At 43.2% G+C, this 19,597-nt stretch overlaps 1 protein-coding gene across 6 annotated transcripts in view; it reads left to right on the forward strand.

The window, feature by feature from the left end:
• Positions 1-13,327, forward strand: part of LOC144768578 (sulfotransferase 1 family member D1-like) — a 284,580-nt gene extending 271,253 nt beyond the window's left edge. For all 6 annotated transcript variants that reach the window (XM_078652361.1, XM_078652365.1, XM_078652364.1 and 3 more), the window contains 3 exons: positions 10,708-10,802; positions 10,961-11,141; positions 12,653-13,327. In XM_078652361.1, the coding sequence (XP_078508487.1) occupies positions 10,708-10,802; positions 10,961-11,141; positions 12,653-12,765 (389 nt within the window). In that variant the 3' untranslated portion in view covers positions 12,766-13,327. The remainder of the gene's footprint in view (positions 1-10,707; positions 10,803-10,960; positions 11,142-12,652) is intronic.
• Positions 13,328-19,597: the final 6,270 nt, after the last annotated feature.

Consider the following 19,597-nt stretch of genomic DNA (forward strand, 5'->3'; position numbering starts at 1 on the left):
TGAGGGTCCCTGGGGGCCAACTAGTCCACCAGTTACCTCTTGTAAATGCCATAGGGCTGTGTTGCAGAGAGGTGCTCCAAGCCACGCCCCTTTAAACACCACTCTGCAAACGCGGCTTCTGGTGCACTGCTGGTGGGGCGATGAGGTCCTCTTGTGTCCTGAGGACCTCAAGACACAAGTGGGCTTCATCCTGTGAGCAGCAGTGCGCTAGAAGCCGTGTTTGCAGTGTGGTGTAATAAGGAGCGTGGCCTCAGAACACCTCTCTGAAACGCAGGTCTGTGACGCTTACTGGATGTGCCTGGTGGGCTACTTGGCCTGGTGGGCTACTTCAGGATTCAAGGGGACTAAATAGGCATGTCATAGTTAGAAATTAGCATTTAAAAAACACTGAAAATCACTGAAAAAAACATAGATTTCAGGTACATTATAGTTAGAAATTAGCATTTAAAAAACCTTAGAAATTTACTGAAAAAAACAAAGGTTTCAGGGACGTTATAGTTAGCTGAACATTTCACTCTTACAAAACCATAGAAATGCCACCGTTATAGTTAGTTCAGCTAACTATAACTCGCGCACCCACAATGCACTACTCATGATGTCACATATTACATAATTCATGACATGGTCAGTGACATCACTGATAACATCACTGATGACATCTCAAATGACATCACTGATGACATCATCCAGTGATTGTGTGTGTCTGTAAAGTTTAAATATGTTTTATATGTATTCCAAGGTGTATTGACACTTACAGAATCCATTTCAGGCTTTTGAGCCTAACCTGCATACTTTCCTCTCACCCCCTATTTACTTCTGAGGACAGGGACTTGATTTCAAGTCAGACAGATACATATGCACATTCACCAGGGCCCGTATTACTGAAAGAGCACTTTTTCTGTTTGCGCCACGGCGCACCTTTAAGCAGGTGCGCCAGATCCAAACAGGGAAAGTGCACCATATTATGTAGGCAGCACACATTTGTGCTGCCCCAGTACAGCACATTAAAGAGAAATGCGGAGCAGCTGTTTAAAATGTGATCTGTGTTTCTCTGTGTAGGTGGCAACCCACTTGTACTTTCAAAATGATTAGAGATTCCCTTGCAGGTGGATGCAGTGAGGGACTGTACCCGCCTGCATGGGGGACATGTGGGGGGGGGTCCATGGGACACCCTTACATCTCTTGAGGTGGATGCCCTCAGGGGTTTCACTGGCAGTGTGCCACCCTTTTGTGAAGCACTTTCAGTACGCCTCCCAAAGGAATTTTTGCCTCTGCACCCAAGTCTATAATACAGTGTGGGTGCAGGGGCAAAGTGATGTCCTCATTGCATGGGGCATCACCCGCTTGCAAATTAGGGAACCTTTTACCTCGATATTGCTGGTGCTACATGTGCACCAGCGCTATCAGTCTTACAGAAGGGGCTGCAAAAGCATCTGCGACCGCTACTGTATTACCAAAGTACCCTGGGGCCATGCAGAGCATGCGCAAACCCATGTTGTGACCCTGGGACACTTTCTGTAATACAGCCCATGGTGGCTTGCATTTTCATTTCTAGATGATACAGCTTTTAGATTGTGGAAAAACTAGTGGTTATAGTCAACATATTATGTTGGATGTTATTTATCAAAAATATTGTTTGCTTGCCAAAGCAATATTTAAGCCTTTCTTATTCGTTTTGAGGAGAGGCAAAAAATAAACATCCTAGCCCCTCTCTGTGTGGATTAACCACATAGTTACAATTGTAATTTATTTTGAGCACCTAGTTTCAGAAATCTTTCGCTGTTTTGCAGCACTAAGGTCATAAAAACTGTAAGTAGATCCTAGAGTTATTTTCTATTTTACAATCTTACATGCATGTAATAATGGTGCTACAGCGTGTCTACTTCTTTGTATTACATGCATGCATTACATTGCAAGACTGGCAAGCTGGCATTGTCAATACTTGTTAAGCTAACACCTAGTTCCACACTCTCTCTCAGTTATAAGTGCTTTGAATAACACGTGATACTAAAGGATCTCATGAAGGTACATGCAAAGGACGGGGTATGATGGCCCCCTCCCCACCACCTTACAAGTTGTGAATTAAATGCTATTGGTGCCCTTTTTCAAGTGTCCCCTAAGTATACATAGTTTAGCACATATTTATTCATTTGCCTCTCTTTCTCCCAATCACTCCCTATATCTTTTTCCATAGAGCCTCCTCACCTGCTGATCTAGTCTCTAACTCTTTATTCATACACCAGCAGGTGATTATCCCTCCTCCATTATTATACTAATGTCTCCCTATATTATGCTTATCTCTTTAATTATATGATCATTGTTATGACTGCTACATCTAAAATGTGTTTCTCTCGCATCCACTCACTTACTACATGCTTCTGAGCGGACTCCAGATTACATAATTTGATGGTATGTACAAATGGTGCAACTTTGCTACTCCCTTGATGTGTAAAACTCTCTGATGTCCTCTGGGATTGAATTTAATAAGTTATAGAAACTATAAAGTAATCAAACATTGATAAAGTCAATTAGTCTGACCTCGGCAAGCTGGTGTGATTTTTAATTAAAAAAAAAAGTTTTATTGCAAGCATACAGCAAAAAGAAATAACATAAAAATTGCCACCTAAACTCGATGGAAAAACACTTACAATAATTTTAAGTTACGTGTCCAAAAATTAGCCACTGCATAGATTAGTACAGTAGCGAAACTACCGAAGAAGCAGTTGTAATTGAAAATGACTTTACCCCTAATTAGTTTGAATACACATCTCTGGAAAATATGATTCTTATTGAAAAAATATACTGGTGGGTTTGAATTACTGTAACCTAAAGACATAGTTTAAACATGCAAGAATAACCAAAGCATTTTAAAGAAAAAGTAAAGCATGGAAAGAAAAAAAGCATTAGGAAAGTAAAGTACTGGTCTAACAGGCCTGTCACTGAAGTGCATTTGTTTGGACGGATGTTCACATGGGTTTAAGCAACATGCGGTCATTCACAGTGCAAATAAACCAAGGCAGGAAGAGGGCTGGCCCACTGCCCCATGCTGTATGCTGTGGAGGGTGGAAGCAAAATGTGACTAATAGTATAACAGATCAATAAAAGGAGAGGTCTGACTCAAAGCCCTTCTATCTCTGCAGGCCATATCTAAAGTGTAAATGAAAACATATATCACTAATTTACAAACAAACACTGAAAAGAAATAGATGGGGGGGGGGGGGAATTGAATGTTTTTTTTTAAATGCCAGAGTGGGAGACTGATGTTGGATTATGGGGGCAGATTTATAATGATTTGACGCAGGGTGGCGCAATGCAGTAAGACAACTTCCTGCACTGCGTCATATGGAGAGGGCAGGACTGCGCCATATCTACTAAGATATGGTGCATTGCTGCTCTCCCTCTGCGCTGGCGCACGGAGTGCAACCTATAGCCAAGGCAGGCACCCTTGCACTACGGGCAAGGGTGTCTGTGTTATAAGCAGGATTGTTTATGTGCAGGAAGGGGCACAAAACCAATCCTCTGAGGATTTTTCCTTTTTTTATGTGTGCTGCAGAAGGTAGCACATGGAGAAAGAGGAAATGATGAGAAGAAAAAAAGATATTTTTCCTCGTTATGCCTCACCTGGGAAGACGTAGCATTTTTAAGCATTCCCAGGTTTATTAGTGTAAGTAAACCTGTATATGCAACAAAAACCATGGGTGATTGCTTGGAACACCCCAGCGCCACCCAGGGAATGTTTTCCTAGCATAGAGCAATGCAAGGCAGCGACTTGTGCTGTGTTACGTTACTCCAGATTTACTATGCCATGCAGAGAATCGCAACGGGATTCTACGCAGCACAGTACATCGAATTTAAGGACTTGCATCGCTTTGCCTGACGCAAGGCCAAAGCAAGACCCTCATAAATCTGGCTCCTGGTTTTTAAAGTGCTTATTTTATATCTTGGTCTAGTGCTGTCTTTGTTGAACACAACTCTTTTTTGTTTCCATTCGCTATCCACATAAGCAACCAATGTGATATGCTAATCATGAATTCAACTAGAAAGCACCTGCGAAGCTGGACAAGACCTCTAAGGTGAACTGTGAACATTATTACACAACCCTGCAATGCATTGCAGTCTGCAACAATCTCCTGGGCCCTTTTTGCTGATCATGGGTGTGACTCAACAGCAGCTTCTAAAGACCTACACCAATCTATAAAACTAAATTAAAGGAATTTTTCTCCTTCTTGCCTGTTGCCGCCGCACCGCCGCATCGTTGCTCCGCCCACCAGCTTATCGCTCAGCTGTTCAGCCAGGCTTCTGCTTCTGGAGCGAATTGACTCTCGCGTCCCACGTTTTGCTCTGCCATCTCATGATTTGATGCTTTGGCCCCCCGGTGCTCAATGACAGTGCAACTTTCTGTGTCAGGATTCCAACGGCCGGCGGAAAGGAGCTTCTCGGCACCCCCCTTTGTGCCTAGGCATTTTACAGCCGGTTTTCAGGATTTCAGGATTTTCACCAGACGTTTGGTGGGTGTAGTGGCCTTTCTGAATTGATGAGACCAGCAGTCTTCGTGGTCTTTGTAGCCACACATGTGAGGCCCTAAGACACTGACACCATGATATATCTAAAGGGATTGAAAAAGAACTTCGGTTATGCTCTGAGGTAGTGGTGGTGGTGTGGAGGTGGCAGTGGTAGTGGGGTTTATTCAAGAAGGAGGTAAGTTTCAGACTTTTGTCTGGTTTCTTTTTCTTTCTGTCATTTTCCCTTCAAGAAAATGAGTATGTCCTCTTGCCCATCTCCCCCTGTGCTTCGCAGTAAGAGACATCTTCTTGCTGCTCCAAAAGGTAAATCGCAGGGGAGAGCCACTAAAAAGGGGAAAATTGGAGGGAAGAAGGGGTCTGTTCAGCATGCTCAAAAAGTGTCATCAAGTGAGGACCCACGCTCACCCCTAGTAACCTCAATAAGGAACTTTGTCTTCAAACATTACCATAAGGGAACCCGACGGCCTTTAGAGGAGGGGGAAAAGACCCCCCACGGGCACCTCTGTGCCCCGGCCTCGGCAATAGATGTTTCACACTTAGCTCTGGATGAAGTGCAACCAGCAAATCTTTCAGTGTATTCATCTAGGAATGGAACTGCGGCCGCAAGAGGGGGTTCAAGATTGTCCCCTTCTCCTTGCTTGAACTTTTCGTTATCATCATTAGGTCCCGATGATTTCAGTCCATCCCAGTCGCCTTGTCGAGAAGATCAACAGGATCAAGGAAGCCTAACGTCACTATATAATGGTCCCATGATTGGGGAGCCAAACTCCACGCTTGGATCGCAGGGGATCACTCCAGCCCTCCTCCTCATCATCTCTGTTGGATGTAATGTTACTTATGCAGACTACCTTGCATTGGATTTTAGAAACTTTGGTATCAATAAAGACAAACCAAGTGGACAAATTAAACTCTTTGAGTTATATTCAACATGAATTGAAACCCTTAAAATCCTTTAAAGATAATCTGGGTGGCTCCATGAATACTCAATTACCTGCTGCAGTAATGGCTACAGAGCCATCGGGGTTGCATAGTGTTATTTCATGGAAAGGGGAATGCCAGTTAAATATGGAGAGATCGGTTTATATTTCTAAATATCCTATGCTTGTGAGGAAAAGGCAGCATGGTTTTATCCCTTCGAAATTTACCGTAAGGTCGTACCGTACAATAATGGGGGTTGGGCCCTGGAATGGATTGCTTGGGTGTTGTGCCCTACGTGTGTGCAAAAAGAAATACATGCATAAGAAAGGGAAATATAGTAGTGGTATCTGTTCCCAAGCCCAACATCCCAGATCCCAAGGAGGTAGCACTGCAAATGCGCTCCCATGTAAAAAGATACATAAAAGGGGAAAACATAGTGTAAAACCCCGCCCTAAAACTAGTACGGTTCTCTCTTCTATTTCCCCGGTAGTCCACTCTACCGTCTCTAATAAGGAACAAATAGCAGCCCGTAATAAGATGGTTGAGTCTCAGCCCTTGAATAAATTTCCCCTAGAACACCCCTCAGCTCATGAATCCTTTATTAGGTCGCAATTAGGAAGCTCAGAACTTTTGCTCGATATTACTCATCAAGAAAAAAAAGCAAAGAATCTTCAACCCCTGAAGCGCTCCAAATTCTTCAGCTATTCCAACAAATTCCCTCCCTCTCAGGGATAACCTAGTTGGACCTAGAGTCTGTGGGGTTTCAATTGGGCGATCAAGGTAGAGAAGTTTCCAGAGTTTCTTTCATCTCTCCTTGTATTGCGGACCTAGTACCTAAGGCTGATGAAGACCTAGCAAAAGTAGGTCTACAGGCCCTATGTCCCATAAAAAAGAACCCTCAATCATTAGTACCTCAGCCAGGTTAATTTCCACCCGCCATTTTAAATATGCGGGTTATCTGCACCTCAATGGGAATGATCCATACCATATATCCTGTCCCTATGGCCTGAAGCTACACAGCAAAGTAGCCATCCACCCACCGATTTGAGAGTGGTTATAGTAAATGATAGGCCATTCTCACAGTCCAGACAATTAGTATGGGCTCAAGGTAATATGTTCTCTCCCGTGCGGCACCTGCCAGAGGGAGGTGACTGGAATATTAGGCCCACCTCTAGAACGAGGAGTCTTCTCAAAATCAAAGAGTCCTAAGTTGGAATATCAATGGGTTTGAACGCTTGAGAAACAGCGGTGAACTGGAAGAAAGTTTGAAACTCTTCCATCTGGTATTCCTTCAGGAATCTTGGTTAAGAAAGGACCAGTCAGTCGAAGGCTTCATGGCCTTGAATAGTAAAGGTTATTCCCGGGGTACTGGAAGAGCATCTGCAGGTGTACTAACATTAATATCGATTAAGGTGATTAAGACACCATTAGAGGTCATAAATGTTTCAAGTGATCTGCAGCTATCTGTTGTGGAAATGGTTGTGGGTAAAAATGTCCCTAGTTACCTTTTGCTTATAAATGTCTATATCCATAAAGAAGACCATCGGCAAATGAATCGCTGTCTGAAATTATTTGAATCCCCTTTCCAGCATTTTGTGGCATAATACCCAGAAGTAGTGATAATAATGGCGGGGGATGTAAATGCTCGTCTATTCCCTGCACAGCTAGACCAGCACTTGGAGGAAGTGTTGGATTCCTACAACCTTCCCTTAGAACAGTTTCCCGCAGGTACCACCAAAAAAGAGGCCAAAGTGTTGAGTCAAAGGCTGGCAAGCCATGGTCTGATTTACTTAAATGGACATTTTAAAAAGGATTCACCAGCAACAGCAACATTCCGGCAGGGCCACTCTTTGGCCCTATTGATTATATATTTACATCCCTTTGGCATTTTGGCCTCTTTAAGAGTTTTGAGGTGGCAAAATATGAGGGCAGTGACCACTAGGTAACTACAGCAGTTCTTGATTTGTGTGATCCAGTATCCCCTGAAAGGGTTTTGCCTTTAGAGATGTCCTACCCGTGTAGGCTCACAACACATTTAGACACTATGCATCTTCAACAATTATCATCCCTTCAGCTAGAGGAGGTGATTCCTATCCACCCTATTTATGTTGATGATGTAATTGTGTGGTATAATAATATTGTGCAACGAGTTTTGGGCTGCATTTTAGTGAAAATAGGTTAAAAGGGTGGACAGACAAAATCCCGCCCGAAGGGCATCCCGGGCTGGTTCGATCAGGATTGCCAAAAGTTTAAACGACTGGTGAGACAGACAGCAAGCAGTGCTAGGCGTCATTTCGTTCCCTTAGCTACCCAAGAGCTGGTCAAAATTGAACGCCAATATAAATCCCTTGTGCAGATGAAAAAGGCAGCTTTTTTTTATAGGAAGTGGGAGGAGATGCAGGAGATTATATCATTAAATGATCAGCAAAAATTCTGGACAAAGGTCAAAGAGTTTAATGGTCAAAGCAGGGGTACTCTAGCCTGTATGATTCCGGAAGCCCAGTGAGCTACTTATCTGATGGAGTTATAAAGGGGACCTTTAGGTTCATATGGCCCTCAGCATATATACGGGCAAACTCTCCCAGCCAATTAGTTTTCAGTAAAGGAAGTTAACGGAGTTATTGAGAGAATAAAACTCTCTCGTGCCAGCGGCCCTGACAATGTTCCAGCGGTAATAATTGAAACAAATAGTGTCTGATGGGCTACAATTTACTCTACCTTGCTTAGCTGGGTCGCAGGGTCTGGCCTTTACCCCTTTACCTGGAAGGGGTCCATAGTGAAACCGATTTGAAAAAAAGGGAGCGGTACAGACCCAATGCATTATAGGCTTATAAGCCTCTTTGATATTTCTTTAAAATTATTCTCCAAGATTATCCTAGCCAAACTTGAAGAATGGGCCACCGAAACTAAGAGAATCCCACTAGAACAAGGGGGCTTTCGGGAGGGTCATTCCACCATAGACCACTGTTTTGCACCGCGGGCTATTACCCGAAAGGCTCTGGAGGAAAATCATAGATTATGCAGTTATTTTGTAGATTTCCGGACAGCTTTTGATTCTGTTGACAGGGATATTTTGTGGGGAAAACTTGCTGCTTGGAACCTACCACCATACCTTCTTGGGGCTCTTCAACCCTTGCACTCCGGCAATTGGGCTCAGGTGGATTCAGACAAGTCGGGACGGTTGTCCCAAAGAATCTCTATCGACAATGGCCTGCTCCAGGGGTGCGTTTTAGCACCCTTACTCTTTAGTCTATTTTTGGCCGACCTCCCAACAGTTATTTCTCAATCAAAATCTTTCTCGCCTAAAATTGGGGACCAGCCTATCACTTGTGTGCTTTATGCAGATGATTTGGTATTATTGGACTGCAGAGGAAACGTAATGCACTGGCCTCTTATAGTAAGCAGAACAAGCTCTGCATTAATCTGGAAAAGACTAAAATTTTATTTTCGGGCAAATAGTGCAGAGTTTTTCCTGGTACTTTGATTCACAGGTGGTGGAACAAGTGGATCAATATAAATACCTGGGTTTAACTTTTAGGAGAAATTTGAATTGGGACGCGCATTGGGATGCCATTAAACAGAAAGCCCTATTGCAGGCAAGCTGCCTATCGGTATTCAATGGTAGATTCGGGGGGCTATCCCATAATCTATTACTAAAGGCCTATAAAGGGAAAATTCCACTGTTAGGCCTGTATGCGGGAGAGGTATTCCCTCTTGATCCAACCTATGAATGGGATAGACTGGAACGGGTAGTGCTTAAAATAATTCTATCACTCCCCCAAGGTACCATGGTCCAGGCTATTAGGCGTGAGTGCAGTCTGGTCTCTTGGAACATGGCGGCCGCTACTCGGACTCTAAGATACTTTAACACTGTGTTGGAGGATGATGAGGTGGTTAAAGTCTCCAAATTGTGTTGGGAAGAGATCCAAAGTAGTGAAAGGATGTGGGCAAAGGCTGTAAGAACCAAAATAACTGCAATAAAGAACCTACATTTAAATAGTGGTACCATCACATCCTGGCTCACTTTTCCAGGCAAACGAGTACTGAGAGAATCTGCTGCTATGGCGTCAGAACAAATTGATTTATTATATTTAAAGAAGAAATCATCTATTAGCTTCTTGTTTGCTTCATTTGGCCAGGATTGTGTCTTCCCTTATTTATCACGGTTACCAGATCCAGGTTTGAGAAAAGAAATTTTAGGGGCTCGGATGGGATGTAATCCAGTCTATTCATCCCACCTACATAGGACTGGGGTGCAGAATAATAGTGGTCTTTGTCCCTGCCCTTTGAAAGTTAAAAGTACTCTTACGCATATTCTTATGGATTTCGTTTTTTATCTTGCAAATTGGATCACGTTTTTAAGACCTTTGTTTTTTAAATATGGCGCTCTTCATTGGAACAAAGCAGTGGAGGTATTGTCCGAGATGCGATATTTAGATGTGGCTTTTGGGATTGCTCGGTTTTTACAATCTGTTAAACAGAATTTTAAAAATGAAATGTAATGGGGTGGGGCAGTGAGGAGGGGGGTTCATTTAAAGGTTTTAATTGTTAAGTGTGCTTTTAGTCTAAATAAACTTATTTTTTGAACCTTGAATCTATAAAACTAGCTACTTACAGACTAGACAATTCTAAAAGTAAAACAAATAATGAATGTAATGCAGCATCTCGGCTTTGGGGGGTGAAATTGCAAACTTCTTCCTCTACAAACGTTAGCATTTTTTCTTCACAGCTTCTCAGCGAAGGTTGCAACATGTAACATATTCTGCAAGAGTAGGTTTTTCAACACGGAATCGCTTTTAGTGTGAGAATTGTTTCACAAAAAATAGTATTTGTGAAAAGATTCTCATACAGGCTATGTTTCACACACTTTACAAATATTTTCAACTTTTGCACTCCACAGTTTTAACCTTGGGCTAAACTTTGTTGGTGAAATGTAAATATTACAGAAACCTACTCCATATTCCTCTGGCCAAGATGGGGAAGGAAGATTGTTGCATTATAAGAGAATTAACTAGCACACTAGGGAAAAGAGCTAGTTTCTTATTCAGTTCATTGCCCTCCAAGCATTCAGAACAGGCTATTTTAACTGATAAGAAAACAGGTTCAGCCTATTTTTCTGGGTTTAGAATATCATTGTTGGTTGGGGAAACAGACCCTCGACAATTTCTGTCTTAAAATTGTAATGGTTGTTAATGGTAGTGTGTTTTTAGCGGGCATGGACAATGTTGTATGTATGTGTGTATTGTCATGACTATTTTTGTCTCAGTCAGCTATGGCTCTTGGTACGACCACGTGAAGGGCTGGTGGGAGAAGAGAAAAGACAAACGCATTCTTTACCTGTTCTTCGAAGATATAAAAGAGGTGAGAGCCTAAAAGCCCCCAACACCATATGAGAATATCCCCCTTGAAAAACAGCACCATTGTGTCTAACAGTGTACTACCCCCTCCACCCCCCCTTCCCCCCACCCCCACTATTCACCTAGCTGACATCTTTACCCATCTACCACAATTCTTTGCAGGACCCAAAGCGTGAAATCCAGAAGATCCTGCAATTCCTTGAGAAGAATTTGGAAGATGAGGTTTTAGACAAGATTGTCCACCACACCTCATTCAAGGAGATGAAGCAGAACTTTGCGGCCAACTATAGCACCATCCCAAGGAATATCATGGACCAAAAGGTGTCCCCATTCATGAGGAAGGGTGAGTCCCTAGAGTCAAGGTGGCCTCACAAAAAAAGAGCAGGCCTCCCTGGTTCCTCACTTTGCATTTATTAATTCATGCCCCCACTCTTGACAGCTGTTCATGCTTCATCAAAATATAATAAGTTGGTTGTATGTAGGAGAGTGTCAGCGAGGGCGGGGTAACTTTGATAAATCTAAGGATACATGACCTCAGATCCCCTCCAAACCTATATCCTTTTGTTGTACACTACTCACTCTGTTAACTGAGACTTCCCAAATCTGGCCTTTACATTGGAATTTCTCAATGCCTACACTGTCTCTCAGTGTTCTTTAATGGCTATTAAGGCCCCCTTGATGAGCCGGTCAGGGACAATGTCCTGGGGAGCTCACTGCAGGCCATTCGGAGAAGAGGTGAGATTCCCTGGCCCAAAACTACCTGACCCGGTAATCGCAGGGTTAGAGAGACACTTGTACAGAGTCTTGTGCAGTGCTGCAGGTGCTGCCGGGCCTGTTGTGCCCCGCTCCCTCCAGACCATTTGCTGCACTACAGGGGGAGTCTGCTCTCCTACCCTACACTAAAATACTAAATATAGCCACCATTACACCTCCTCCATAAAGGTGGTAAATAGGCCAAGATAAAATGTAAAGTATGCTGGCGTAATTCCTGTAATTATGCTTTACGCTTGTCACACGAAATTCCCGAAATTATGCCATTACGCCACGTTAAAAAATTATAACCTGGTCACACTAGCATTCTAATGTGAGTGTACAGTAATAACGCGAATGGCCACAACACAAGTGGATTTGCTCACGCCACTTGTGTTTTTCATGCTATTTTTGTATTGTGAAAGGACTCATCCTGTCAAAAATTGGCAAGCGGTCACATTTTACTGTAAAACATGCTATAAATGTACTCTAAAATATAGCACCAAATATTGGCTTTGCATTATAGTAATTACATATAATGTTATCTAATTTTCCTAAGTATTGCTTAATTATGCGAAAGCAAAGTATGCACATTTTTCACACTCCTGGTGGTAAATAGATGCAAAAATATTATTATTGCGTTATTTCACTCAGAAGGGGTGAAAACATCTGGCACTGGAATGGGTATTCCAATGTCAGCATGCTGTTCACTACTCCAGGGAAAATAACTTGTAGTCCATGGATTTAGGTGCGGTTATGCCATCTGTGATCATATGTTCTACCACCTCCATATCCCTGATCTAAATCCGGAGAACTCGTAATGAGGGCATAGGTGGTATTTTAGTGCTATTTGTAGCACATGAACCAACAAACAACATGTTTTTGAAATAAAGTCAGAAAAATGAACTCATCAAATATGTATTTGGTCTCCACAAACATACCCCCTCCATAGCTTCACTCATCAGACTGCTGTAGAGGAGGATATTTAGTCAACCTCCACCTATACGTCACCATGCCACCTCCTTTATCTTGGAAAAATGAACATCATCTTATCCTCTTGAAACTTCCAATATGTAATTCTAAATATTCTCTCCATTTGCGCAGGTATTGCTGGTGACTGGAAGAACCACTTCACAGTAGCCCAGAACGAAAGGTTTGAAGAAGACTATGAAAGAAACATGGCAGGCAGCTCATTGCAATTCAGGACAGAGCTGTGAAATTTCAAAACATTGCCCTCTATAGGTTTTGTTTCATAAGTAAATGTGCTTCCCCCTTATAGAACTTATTCAATTCTAGAAGACCATTAGTCTTCACAAAACCTCTTCCACAGAAAGGAGCTCCACTAACACCCTTCTCCCGAGATGCAACAACCACTTCTGGACCACTGGCTAGGCTGTAATGAGTCCAGACCAGCACTAGTAACCTGTGACCCTTGTGCAGTTGGGGGACTGCGACATTCTATACATTTGAATTTGGGGGTTGATTATGGGGGTTAATTATGAAGTTTGTATCCTTAGTTTCATTCATGGGGGCAGCACACAGTTATAGAAAACAGAATTGGGTATGAATGATTGGTGGTCTCAGTTGAAGCACTGATATGCACGACAAAAAGAAAGCATGTATTAAGAGAAAAACAAAATAAAATGATATGCTAGAGTCTAGTGCTTTGCTTCATCTTTTACAAATAAAACCATATGTTAAAAAACTTCAACTTTCGCATTAAAATAAAACCAAATTATTTTTGATGTTTGTGAACTAAATAAAATAATTCATCCTTTATATAGTTTGATGACCACTTGTTTCTATATTCTTCGTGTATGATTTGAAGGTTCAAATAATAAACTTTGCTTAGGCTGGAGTCCCCAGCTTCCAGTGGTGATTAAGTGGGGGGTCCACACAAGTAAAAAGGTAAAGAACTACTTAGTTTAGACCACCTTCTAGCTCACACTTCAGTCCCAACGTACCCTAGTCTCCTCCTTTTTGTGAAAAGCCCTATCCACCCCACCCTCTAATCCATGCCCTATCACTAGTGGGGAGAAAATTGCATTGTGTTCTTGAGAAATTCGATAACTTGCGAAAGGTAGAAAAAACTGCCAAATCCACAGGAGGCCAATGACTACCAGGGCAATAATGTTTTTCTCTTGCTTCTTTCGAATGTGTGTCTGTCCTGTATGTCCCTCACCTTGGGTGTGACCACTCTGATTTTCTACCCCATCTTGAGGATCTCACCTTCATTAAAGGCTCAGTGAGGACTTTATTGATGCCTGCTCATCATGAGTGGGTTAGCATTGCTGTCTCTGACCATGCTTCACACAAGGTAATTGGAATGTTCTTACTAAGGAATGCCCCTATTTCTTCAACGAGTGAATTGGTATGGAATCCTTGCCAATCTGGCTAATTAGTTCTCAAATTTGCATTTGGGAAACTTGCCACATGCATGGAGAGAAATTCTCACCCAGCCCCTTCAGTTAAGAACCCTTAATGAACTTTTCAGCTGTGATCCTGGAAGGAGAGGTTCCTCTGGAATAGAACTACAATAACTAGAGACCAGAAGATAGGTCTCTCATTTAGAAGTGTGTGAGAAGTTGGCCTGATGTATGATGTCCACAGTTCTGACCACAAGTATACAGACAGATTTTCGCTTTGCCCTTTTGCCCATTTCTTTGTTGTTTTGTCTTGATTGTTGTGGGTCACGGCTGTGCCCAATTGTTATCTTTTTTTGGTTCTTAAAATTCACTTTATCAACCAGAACATTTAAAATAAATTTTCTCGTCCGGCTGGACAAAAGACATACTACTTATCAGGTGTATGATTATTGTTTTTTGTATGTTATCTTGTCCACATGTAGGGACCACTGTTTTTTGCAAATTGATACTGCCCAAGGTCCCTATGGCATACCTTTCGGGTTCCCTTGTCTTTGTGAAAACATAGTTAGCGCAATCGCCGGATTGCAAGGGATTCAGGTAATTCCTAGCCCCTTCCTCGCAAGTGGGTCCACCTTGTCCACCCCTGTACTGTTCACTCGTTATTGTAAAGTTTCTCCTCCCCACATCTCCCCCCCGGATTTTCTTTAATAGGCATGTCTGATCCTCACCCTCCATTATATAACTTAGAATACATCAACAAAATTTTAGGAGGCCCCTCTCTCCTCTCTGACACAGCAGAAACACCATCTGGGTCCAGCACTTCCCTAGCAGATGACCTAGAGAAACTGAAGAAAAAGGAGGTATGGCTACTTTTAATGATCAGACTCCTAACTGACTACCTCAAATCCAACACAGTCCCATTAGTGCTACAAGTACGCAATGTACCAGGGGTTTTTACCAATAATCCAAAATACCTGAATGGTTTCAGCTACATAAGCACCACATGCTCCCGGCACTGGATGGTGCTCGGGATTGACATTGCTACTGAAGAGCTCCAAAAACTAAATACAGAAATAACAGAACTCGAGAAACAGATTAAGGACAATAATACCAGCTCAGAAACCAGTAAACTTCTTGAAAAAATCAATAAAACTATCGAAGATTTTCATAAAATTGAATTAAACAAAAAAACAAACAAAGTACGCAAAGATATCAAAAACTTTAACCAAGAGAGAACGTACCCCTATCTTGCCAAAGATTACTACACCACTCGCCCTTACAACTGCCCACAAAATCAAAGACCCTGGGGAAGATTCAACAGGAGGCAACAGTTTGTTGGCTTCACTGACAGCCACAACTGATTCTTCAGGACAGTCAGACCAAAGCGATAGCCCAGGCCCCTCTAACCGTACTTTTTTAGAGGGTGGTCGAGGTCAACCAAGGGGCAGAGGAAAGCAGCCCCCGACATGGCAAAAACCAGCGAACCCTCCAGGCGAACGTTTCACACGCAGACATCATTACCGCTGGTAACCACGGCAGATCATACTGCCAATGACAACATCACTGACTCAGAGACCGGTCTCTTACCCATTTTCAACCTCACTGAACACATTCTGTCCAGTAATGAAGTCTCACTATTGAGCAGAGGCCTGTCATTTGTTCCCACAGTACGCCCTAATTTTCAAGATGTACAGGTGGAACTGTTGCGGTTCTTTAGGAAAATTCGCCTTCACAGTTTTTTCCTTCTGAATCCCTCCCCTTCCAAACCTGGCAACACTCCCTTCAAACCACCGTCCAAATTCTCCCCCACCACTGGCATGATCCCGCCAGAGATTCCCACTTTTGAAAAACTAGTTCTTAAGGACCTTACTGACCTAGAAAACAAGAGGTCTTTTATACCTTATAACATCACGTTAGATGACAAAAGTGCCATTGCCTCCTTGAAAAACAACCAGTCATTGATAATAAAACCTGCTGACAAAGGCGGAGGCATTGTGATCCAAGATGTCAATCTGTATAAAAAGGAGATAATGCGTCAGTTGAGCAACCATGAGCATTATTGTAGACTCCCTCGTAATCCCACTGCTGAGATTCAGGACATGATTACTAAAGTTACTTCGGAGGCACTTGACCTAGGCTTCCTGTCTAAAAAGGAATTTGATTTCCTTAACATTAAATCTCCCCGCATCCCTGTGATCTACTGCCTCCCGAAAGTCCACAAGAACCCACAATCTCCACCAGGCCCCATAGTATCTGGGTGCGGCTCAATTCTTGAACCATTGTGCCACTATATAGATTTCTTTATCAAGCCATTTGTACCGGATACCACATGCTATATCAAAGACAGTATGGCTATGATTAACATGATCGAAGACTATCCATTTGATCCCACATCCAGCACCATGTGCACGCTGGATGTGGAATCACTATATACTAACATCCCCCAATATGAATCCCTTCGTGTGATTGAAGGGGTGTTAGAGACACGGACACGCCCACATAATGTCCCATCTAACTTTATCCTCCAGTTACTGGAAATTTGCCTGACAAAGAACTTTTTCCTTTTCGAAGGACAGTTTTATGGCCAGGTTAGGGGTACCTCTTTTTTTGCCCTAACCTGGCCATTCTGTACATGGACTACTTGGAGACCAACAACATTCTGAATGCGTCCAATCCTTTCCACAATAGCATCACAATGTGGAAACGCTACATTGACGACATTTTTTTACTATGGACTGAATCACTTGATAACCTCACATCTTTCCAACACTGGCTTAAAAACAATAGTGGAGGTCTCAAATATACCTTATCGACTAGTAAGGATTATATCCCATTCTTAGACCTAGAAATAAGACACACTGAAGGTCGGCTCACCCCCACCCTACACCGAAAACCCACTGAACGCAACATTCTCTTAGAGTACACTAGCCATCACCCGAGAGCCTTGCGTTATTCCCTGCCTTTCTCCCAGTTTCTACGCATTAGGCGCAACTGCTATTTCAAAGAGGATTATTTCACTGAAGCAAAAACCCTCAGCCGCAAACTCAGAAATAGAGGCTACCCTCGCAAGTTAGTGCGCCACTCTCTGAAAAGGGCCTGGTATTGCCCAAGGGAAACCCTTTTGGAACCAAAGGAGAAAAAAGATCAAAATAAACTCATATGTGTCACCACATTTTCCCCAGCTTCCAATGCAATCAGAAAGAGTGTGCTCAAACATTGGCCAGCTCTTAACGCAGGGCAATTGACAATAGAACGTCCAATGTTTGCTTTTAAACTGGCCAAGAACATTAAAGATCACTTAGTAAGAGCATCTCTGCCTACACAACCCCTAAAAACTACTATAAATGATGCATGGGGTCTCCCACCATTAACAGGCCATTCAAAATGTGGGAATTGCATTTATTGTGACTCTACCATTGAAGGAAAGTCTTTTGAATATGGCACTATTAAATTTGACCGCAGATACTTTTCCAACTGTAACTCTGCGAATTTGGTATATGCAATTCTCTGTCCCTGCATGCTTATCTATATAGGGCAGACAAGTCAAAAAGTAAAACTAAGAATCGGCCAACATCGAAGCAGGATCCGGTGTAACACAGCCAATGCACCACTTGTGGAACATTTCTATGAAAAAGGCCACAGCGAGGAAGAATTACTTTGGACAGTTGTTTCTATCATCAAACCACCTCCCAGAGGAGCGGACCTTTCCCAATTGCTCAATAAAGAGGAACTGCATTGGATTTTAAAAACTGACAGTATCAGAAAAGGCCTCAACCGCCTTGAAGACTGGACCTCCTTATTGTAATCTTTGTTATGTGTCATTATGTTAATGAAAACCGTTTTTAGAAAGTCACCTGTTGCCCTTAGTGCATGCTGCACTATTAGTCTCACACAATCACAATGATCTTTTCACCACTCCAAAATGGCCGCCTCACTGCTGCACATTCTCCACCAGATACCAAGTCACAGTAAGTCCCTCATCGGTTTCCACGGACCATGTGGCTTGAAAAGCCTGTTCCTTTGGCTGACCGGAAGATCGATCCCATCGGACTGCCATATTCGCCATAGTGCTCCGGCCATCACAAGTAAGTGACTCTCGCCCTTTGGTAATTAAGCAAGGAGCAATCTGATAAACTGCATCGCAGGTATCTAACTCTCCTACCCCGCTCCGTTTGTTTAGATTGAGCCATCACGCTCCTTTCCTGGCAAATCCATACAAACCTGATGAAAGCCCTGGACTTGATGTGAAAGGTAAATATGTCCTACCCCCTCACTCCGGCACTCCGCCTAAGACAGACGACCAGAATCACTAACCCCACACCTTTTTTTCCTCAGAAAGCACATCTATCAGCGTCTACTCATCAGTATTCCTGAACCTACGAGGAAACCAACATGTAGGTTACTCGGTTCTTTCTCCTGCCACCGCCCGCGATTATTGTCACATCCAGAGACCTACAAAAAACACAGTTGATGGACAGAATGTAGAACAATGTCATACATTCACCCCAGTACAAGGATCTGGGCCTAAATCCATCGTTTTTTTGCACTCCACACCACCCTGGGTTAGACACTGGCTATATGCAAATCAGCTCTGACCCTGTGCCTCATAGGAACAGTCCAGTCCGAACTACCAAGCCATGTCTTTCCCAGACCGGAATCAAGCATCCAAGGACCGGTTTCTGGCTATCAGCCTTCATCAGCCTGGATAGCTTGACTCCAGTGGTGTGGAGAGCCTGGGACTCACATCTGAGCATACCCAGCCCACTCGGGGTGAAAATTGCAAAAAACACAGTTGATGGACAGAATGTAGAACAATGTCATACATTCACCCCAGTACAAGGATCTGGGCCTAAATCCATCGTTTTTTTCACTCCACACCACCCTGGGTTAGACACTGGCTATATGCAAATCAGCTCTGACCCTGTTTCGGGTCTGGGAAAGACATGGCTTGGTAGTTCGGACTGGACTGTTCCCATGAGGCACAGGGTCAGAGCTGATTTGCATATAGCCGGTGTCTAACCCAGGGTGGTGTGGAGTACAAAAAAAACGATGGATTTAGGCCCAGATCCTTGTACTGGGGTGAATGTATGCCATTGTTCTACATTCTGTCCATAAACTGTGTTTTTTGCAATTTTCACCCCGAGTGGGCTGGGTATGCTCAGACGTGAGTCCCATGCTCTCCACACCACTGGAGTCAAGCTATCCAGGCTGAATGAAGGCTGATAGCCAGAAACCGGTCCTTGGATGCTTGATTCCGGTCTGGGAAAGACATGGCTTGGTAGTTCGGACTGGACTGTTCCCATGAGGCACAGGGTCAGAGCTGATTTGCATATAGCCAGTGTCTAACCCAGGGTGGTGTGGAGTGCAAAAAAACGATGGATTTAGGCCCAGATCCTTGTACTGGGGTGAATGTATGACATTGTTCTACATTCTGTCCATCAACTGTGTTTTTTGCAATTTTCACCCCGAGTGGGCTGGGTATGCTCAGACGTGAGTCCCAGGCTCTCCACACCACTGGAGTCAAGCTATCCAGGCTGAATGAAGGCTGATAGCCAGAAACCGGTCCTTGGATGCTTGATTCCGGTCTGGGAAAGACATGGCTTGGTAGTTCGGACTGGACTGTTCCCATGAGGCACAGGGTCAGAGCTGATTTGCATATAGCCAGTGTCTAACCCAGGGTGGT

Source organism: Lissotriton helveticus, chromosome 7 (genome assembly GCF_964261635.1).
Source record: "Lissotriton helveticus chromosome 7, aLisHel1.1, whole genome shotgun sequence".
Lineage (NCBI taxonomy): Eukaryota > Metazoa > Chordata > Amphibia > Caudata > Salamandridae > Lissotriton > Lissotriton helveticus.